This window comes from Apium graveolens, chromosome 7 (genome assembly GCF_009905375.1).
Source record: "Apium graveolens cultivar Ventura chromosome 7, ASM990537v1, whole genome shotgun sequence".
In the NCBI taxonomy this organism is placed as follows: domain Eukaryota; kingdom Viridiplantae; phylum Streptophyta; class Magnoliopsida; order Apiales; family Apiaceae; genus Apium; species Apium graveolens.
Genome location: NC_133653.1, coordinates 182513746 through 182521733, shown reverse-complemented (window position 1 = coordinate 182521733; position 7988 = coordinate 182513746). Strand labels below are relative to the sequence as shown.

The 7988-nt window shown below is 46.9% G+C and overlaps 1 protein-coding gene across 1 annotated transcript; it reads left to right on the top strand.

Moving 5' to 3' along the window:
- Positions 1-813: 813 nt before the first annotated feature.
- On the top strand, positions 814-1698 carry LOC141674241 (uncharacterized). The gene has a single exon (XM_074480958.1). It carries the CDS (start codon positions 814-816, stop codon positions 1696-1698), a length of 885 nt encoding a protein of 294 aa, XP_074337059.1.
- Positions 1699-7988: the final 6290 nt, after the last annotated feature.

Sequence of the window (7988 nt, the reverse complement as noted above, 5' to 3'; positions counted from 1 at the left end):
GCAATAGACGTGGAGATCGAAAAACTGCTCAGGGCCGACATCATCTACGAGATCAAATATCCCGACTGGCTCGCCAACGTGGTGTTAGTCAAGAAGCCAAACAGAAAGTGGAGGATGTGTGTCGACTACACGAGCCTCAATGCTGCGTGCCCTAAAGACTCCTATCCCCTCCCAAATATTGACCAGCTGATTGACGCGACTTCGGGCCATACCATGCTCAGCTTCATGGACGCCTTTTCGGGATACAACCAGGTTCGCATGAATCCCGAAGACATCGCCAAAACGGCCTTCATTACTCATAGGGCGGTCTACGCCTTTATCATGATGCCCTTCGGACTCATCAACGCTGGAGCCACCTACCAGAAAATGATGAACACAATTTTCAAGAGCCGGTTGGGGAGGAACATGGAATCTTACATAAAAGATATGATCTCCAAGTCATTCGCCACCCCGGACCACATAAAAGACCTCAAAGAGTGCTTTGACAACCTAAGGAAGTACAACATGAAGCTGAACCCGGAGAAATGTGCGTTCGGGGTACCTTCAGGCAAATTCATGGGATTCTTGGTCAGCGAAAGAGGAATAGAAGCGAACCCAGAGAAAATCACCGCCATCATGGAAATGAAGATACCCCAAACACAGAGGGACATCCAGAAGTTGGCAGGATGCCTAGCAGCCCTGCGAAGATTTATCCCGAAACTAGCAGAAAGATGTCTCCCATTCTGTGAGTTACTAAGAGGGGCCCGAAACAAGAAGTTAGTGGACTAGACGCTAGAATCTCATACAACATTCGAAGAAATCAAGAGACACCTGATGGACCCCCCGGTGCTCTCCAAAGCCAAGCCCGGAGAACCTCTGTCTCTATACATCGCCGCCGGACCCAAAGCTGTCTCCTCGGCACTGGTTCGGGAGGAAGGAGGAACACAAAACCTCGTCTACTATGTCAGCCAAGTCCTCAAGGATGCCGAGACTCGGTACCCAAACTTGGAAAAGTTTGCCTTGGCCCTTATACATTCCAGCAGGAAGCTGAGGCAGTACTTCCAAGGCCGAGAAATCAGAGTGGTCACGGACCAGCAGCTCAGGAAGGTCATTCACAAACCAGATGCCTCTGGAAGGTTAGTTAACTGGGCCATTGAACTAAGTCAATTCAACATCAAATTCGTGCCACGCACGGCAATAAAGGCTCAGGCCTTAGCCGAATTTGTGATGGAATGCACCTTCCCGGAAAGTACTCAACCTTTATCCCGAGAGATGTCCCCGGAGAGAACCAACTCGGGCACGGATTCCTGGAAGCTCTATGTCAACGGCTCGTCCACGGCCGAAAGGTCCGGAGCGGGCCTCATCCTTATTAGCCCGGAGGGCTTCACCATTCAACAGGCAATAACTTTCGCTTTCAAGGCAACGAATAATCAGGCTGAATATGAAGCACTCATTGCCGGGCTCAGGCTGGCGAAATATCTCGGCGTCTCAAGAATGACCATCCACAGTGATTCTCAGATCGTGGTCAAGCAAACCACCGGAGAATATATCGCGAAAGATCCAACACTGGCACAGTACCAGGCAATGGTACGAAGCATCTTGGAAGCCACTCCCGACATCACCATACTTCAGATCAACAGAGAAGAGAACTCCAAAGCGGACGAGCTGTCCAAACTCGTGCAGAATTCCTCCGATCTCGTTAGTTCGGTATACTTCTAAGAACTCAAAGTACCCAGCACAGAGCGAGCTGAGGTCCTGTGCATCGGGAGCCCAGACAATTGGATGACCCCTTATATATCTTACTTAAGAGATGGGACACTCCCAGAAGACCAGAACAAGGCCAGATATTTGAAGCACAAAGCTGCTCGTTTCTTCCTGAAAGAGGGTCAGCTATACAGAAGAACCTTTTCCGCACCTACCTTGAAATGTGTAGATCCTGAGGAGGCCAACTATTGCCTCCGGGAGGTTCATGAAGGCATCTGCGGAGACCACCCGGCAGCCAAAACTTTAGCTTACAAAATCATCATGCAAGGGTATTACTGGCCCACAATACACTCTGATTCCGTCGCTTATGTCCAGAAGTGCTTCCGGTGCCAGAAATTCAGCAATGTCCCCAGACAAAGCCCGAGCTTGCCAGCATCAGTGTTATCTCCTATCCCGTTCGCTGTATGGGGCATAGATATCATGGGCCCTTTCTCCCGAGCAAAAGGCGACCTCCGCTACGTCCCGGTAGCCATTGATTACATGACAAAGTGGGCAGAAGCTAAAGCCATGAGGACAATCAACCAACAGGATTGTATCAAGTTCATGGACGCGATCGTCATGAGGTTCGGGATCCCTGTAGTCCTCATCTCCGACAATGGCCCACAATTTGTCGGGTCTGAATTTGAAGCATATCTAAAAGAGCTCGAAATCAAGCATAAAAGAGCGTCGGTTGCACACCCTCAGGGAAATGGACAGGTCGAAGTAACCAACAGAACCATACTTCGGGGTCTGGAAAAGAGACTAGAAGAATCCAAGAAAACTTGGCCTGACGAGCCCCCAAAAGTCTTGTGGTCCTACAGAACCACCCCCAGAGCGGGAACGAATGAGACCCCTTTCAAGCTTGCATACGGTACCGAAGCCCGCATTCCAATCGAAACTGGATCCCCTTCCCACAGGGTTGTCAATTTTAACGAAATCTCAAACATTGAAGGGCTTAAGACCAACCTGGAACTCCTAGATGAGATAAGAGACGAAGCAGTAAGAAAGATGGAAGTCTACAAAGAAAAGACAAGGCTCCACTTTGGGAAGAAGGCCAGAATCAGGGAATATGAAGAAGGAGACCTGGTACTTCGACACACAGAGGCCTCAGACCCAACTAATCAGGGAAAGCTCCAGCCCAACTGGGAAGGCCCCTACAGGGTTAAAGAAGTACTCCGGCCAGGAACTTACAAGCTAAGCTACCTCGGGGGGACCGAAGTCCCAAACACTTGGCATGGAGCTCGCCTAAGGAAATTCTACCAATAAAGGTAGACCACACATTCCGGCATCTCCTCAATTTCTAGGCTATAGCAGCTTGATGTAATTTTCAACATTTTTCCAGAATGTACTGTTGTCCTAATGATTTAAATGAAAAAATCGATTTGGAGCGCCCCATAGCCCAAAATCATTCTACTATCATTCGATCACTGTCGCTATAATACTTAGAAAATTTTATTCAGTTAAAATTTTAAAAACCCCTCCCCGGGGACTATTACACAAACCATGTGTACTTAGAAAATTTTATTCAGTTAAAATTTTAAAAAATCCCTTTCCGGGGACTATTACACAAACCATGTGTACTTAGAAAATTTTATTCAGTTAAAATTTTAAAAACCCCTTCCCGGGGACCATTACACAAACCATGTGTACTTAGAAAATTTTATTCAGTTAAAATTTTAAAAAACCCCTCCCCGGGGACTATCACACAAACCATGTGTACTTATAAAATTTTATTCAGTTAAAAATTTAAAAACCCCTTCCCGGGGACTATTACACAAACCATGTGTACTTAGAAAATTTTATTCAGTTAAAATTTTTTTTAAAAAAAAACCTTCCCGGGGACTATTACACAAATCATGTGTACTTAGAAAATTTTATTCGGTAAAAATTTTAAAAACCCCTTCCCGGGGACCATTACACAAACCATGTGTACTTAGAAAATTTTATTCAGTTAAAATTTTAAAAAACCCCTTCCCGGGGACCATTACACAAACCATGTGCACTCAGAAATTTTTACTCAGTTAAAATTTTAAACCCCTTCCCGGGGACCGCGTGTACTTAGAAAAATTTCGATAAAAGAAAGCAAAACCAAATACGAAAGAGAAATATATTTACATGAATTCCCGAGGCAAACCAAGCCCCGAGACAAATCCAAATCAAAGTCAATACGGAAACCAAATAACAAAGTCTAAAAGCCACAAGGGCCAAGTCTGAAATAACTGCAAGTTACGAAAAGTAAATTACAAGGCACAAGGCCTGGGTCTTCATTCTTCAGTTCTCGGGAGGAGGAGGAGTCTTCTCGCGGCCCTCTTCGGGAGGCGGAGGCGGCTGAGTTCCGGAAGTACCTGCCTCAGCTGCTCGGGCTTCCTCACGACGGAGCTCTTCAGCAAGATATAGCTCTATAAATCCGTCCATGTCGCCGCCCGGATTCTCAGCAAGATAGGCAGAAGCAACGTCCCAGCAAATATTGACCTTCTCAAAAATCTTGTTGTTAAGCTCCTCGTAGTAGGCAGGGGTACCCCGGAAAGACTCCAGCACCTCCTCTGCCGGAGGCCTAGCAGCAAGCTCCTTCTTCAGGTTCTCCACCTCCGCCCGGAGGGATCCCACCAACTGCTCCGCAGCCTCCCGAGACTTCACCGCCTCAGCAACGGCTTGTTTATGCTCCCGGGATTCTTTCTCCTTTACCTCCTGATACTTGGCGAAGTTCTCCTTGTCCTTACTCAGCTCTTTCAGCGTAGCCTTAGTCTTTGTCTCCCTTATGCGGAAGTTGTGGAGAATGGTAGAGCAGCCGCTGATCCGAGCATTGGCCTGAAAACAAAACGGCTTTGTACCAACACAAGGATAGAAAAGGGAAATATTAAGGGAACGACCTTACCTCCGAAACGTCCCGGACAAGATGATCGAGGAAGGTATCCAGATCCTCTGTGGCATAGCAGTCAAAGTCAGCCGGGGTAGCATAGTTATCAAACATTTCATTCCGGCGATCATCCAGGGTCATCCGAGCCAGGAGGTTCTTCAGCGCATCCTCCTCCACCAACTTCTGGCTCTCTTCCTCCGAAGGACCCGAACCTGAAACCCTCCTGCGTTGTGGGGTTCCGGACCCTCCAGCAGCTTCCGCCACAGCCTTCCTCTTCCGCGGATTTAAAGACCCGACCTCCACCTCCTCCAGCTCAACCACCTCAACCTCCTTAGGCTCCGGAGCAACAGGCGGGGTAATCACAGAAGCACTCTGCCTCACACTGTTGCCCGAGGAACCAGCATCCCGGGTCTGCGAACCGCTACCTGCACCAGCTACCTTCTTCCCCGAGTCCAATTGCACGACACCACCAATCTTCTTGAACCTCCCAGCCAAATCCTTGAATTGTTGCGACATAGCGTAATGGAAGGGGTTCAGGAAGGGAAGACCTGCACAAGGAACAACAGTCATTCAAATGAACAAGACAGAGATACACAGCAGAAAAATAAAAGGAAAAAACTACTAAGGCAAAACACTTACAGCCAACATTATACAATGTCTGATTATCTAAAAAGGTGTCCCGGGTCCACTGGGCACCAAGAGCAACCACAAAATCGTACATCTTCGTCAAGGCATCTCCACCAAGCCTCTCGGATGGGAACCTGCTATTTTTCAAAGTGGTTTTGTACAAAGGCATAAACTCCAGGTCCCACCCCCGGACGAAGATGAACTCCTGGTGCTAGCCCCGGAGCGAATTCAACATGAAGACGGGAGCCTTTTTGGCATCAGATGGGAGCCCACAACCATCTATATTAAAGGTAAACTCAAAAAGAGGAGGCAAGGTGGACTTTTTGATTTTAAAAAGATAATGAAAAAGCTTAAAAGTCGGAAGGTACTTCTTCACATGGCAACAGGCCAGGAACCAGGAAACCCACTTAATAGAGTTCGGAGCTAGCTGGGTGAAGGGTATCCCATAGACGTCACGGCACAGGGACTTGATAAACTGATGGAGATTGGGTCTCATACTACGCAGATGCTCCAAGGGAATTCCTACCCAACCACCAGCGGGACGGTGATAAACTTTCTCGTGAAATACAGCCTTCACCAGATCATCTATCTGCTGGAAGGTGTACTCGGAGAGGTCAGGATGACGGGGGGCAGAAATATATCCTGTCCCGGGGGCATTATAAAAAAGTTGATCCATGCGGGCCCCATCATAAGGTTCTAAGCCCCCGGGCCTATAAGCAGTGGTGCGATCCCTAAAGTAATAATCATGGGGAAGGCTGTTCTCACGAGTCCGAACAAAGTAATGGTCTATGTCTATCCAGGACCCGTCTCTCCTACCCAAAGTCTGCCCGGGGTTTAATAGGAAAGTAGGCAATTCCTCAACTATGACTTGGCGACGGGGAGGCATATTTTCTGGTTCCGGGGAAGAGTCACTCGAAGAATGTTCAGGAAATCCAAAGTGGGGACGGGTCAGGTCTACGTTTCAGGTTAGCTAATTATTTCCTTCTACCCCTCCTAACCATATAACCCCGGAGTCTATGCCATTTCGGGAAGAAAAAGAGAAAAAAAAAGAAACACAGAAGCTACTCAGAAACAGTTAACCTCAAAATCAAAACACCAAAATACATCATACAACCTATACATACATATATACGCCTGTAACAAATGTTATGAACAGTCACAAAAGCAAAGAGCAAACCCAGGTTTGCATAGATTAAAACCCTTATTCGCACATATGTGTATACCAAAACACAAGCCCAAACTCAGTACAAACATCAACTTTTTCATCGCAAACAAAAGCTATAAATCTAAACAGCAAACAACCTATTTTGCTTCATCAAAACTCGACACAATAAAAATAAACAAACTCAGATACTTGGGTACACTTGCATTCTAAAACCTCACACTATAAGTACTCGCTAAACAATCACGAAGAAACAAAAAGAAGAACGAAGACAAGTTCAAGAACTTACAAGAAAGCAGGAGAATAAACCGGCTTCAAAAAGCAAAGGAGCTCCCAAATTTGACTTGGAGAAAAATGGCAGAAAGATTTTGTGTTTGCAGTTGCGTAAAGAGAAAAGAAATGAGAAAGGCGGAGTATTTATAGGCACAGAGGGAGAGTTAACCCACTCAACTACCCCGCAATCCGGTCCGTTGATCGAAGACACGTGGCACAATCCTGAGCGTCCAGAAAATAACCGCTGCAGTTAATGATTACATCGCTGTAATTATTTAACATGTGCGACTTTTGAGCCAAAAAAGGGGGGAAAACTGCAATGTTTCGTGCATACGCATATACTTACACATATATTTGTACAAGAAGCTCAACCGCCACCTGACACTCCGGGAAAAGTGCTAGAACATTAACCACCTGTCTCATCTGCACCAAGGCCTACCCAAACACAATCTCGGGGACTTGTACCCAACAACACCCCGGGGTTAGGGGCCACAAGTCAAAGGAAAAATGACAATTTTTTCCAAGTGCCAAGAAATAAAAGGCCTACCCAAACACAACCCCGGAGACTTGTACCCAACAACACCCCGGGGTTAGGGGCCACAAGTCAAAGGAAAAATGATGAAATTTTTCCAAGTACCAAGAACCAAAAGACCTAACCAAACACAACCTCAGGGACTTGTACCCAACAACACCCCGGGGTTAGGGGCCACAAGTCAAAGGAAAAATGACAAAATTTTTCCAAGTGCCAATAACCAAAAGGCCCACCCAAACATAACCCCGGGTTCTTGTACCCAACAACACCCCGGGGCTAGGGGCCACAAGTCAAAAGAAAAATGACAAAAAAATTTCCAAGTGCCAAGAAATAAAAGGCCTACCCAAACACAACCCCGGGGACTTGTACCCAGCAACACCCCAGGGTCATGAGACAAGTCAAAGAAGTGAATTTTTTCCTACTCCCCCATCCGGGAAAACCCGCATAAGGGAGTGGGAGGCAAATGATGGGCCAGAAATAATCGGGCCCAGATAGAAGAACAGGGGCCCAAAAGAGATGCCACCCAAGCCGAAGTGGTCCCCGGTGCCACGTGACACAGGACAAAAGAGTCAATTGTCTCATGTTACCCAAAATGGAACAATTGCATCCTAGCCATTCATGGGTGATCATCCCAAGACAGCTCTGATGGAGAAAGGACACCTGACCACACAGCTCATCTGGACCGTCCAACCTGTCACCAACCAAGAATTATCAAAGGCCAGGATGAAGAGGTACAAACCCCAAAAACCCTAAATCTTGGGACCTATAAAAGGCCCCAAAAAGAGGGTTTTAGGGGTTGGAAAATATTTGACTGA

What these genes read in the sequence shown, in the direction of transcription:
- LOC141674241 (XM_074480958.1), top strand. Translation starts at nt 814, where the DNA reads ATGGACCCCCCGGTGCTCTCCAAAGCCAAGCCCGGAGAACCTCTGTCT.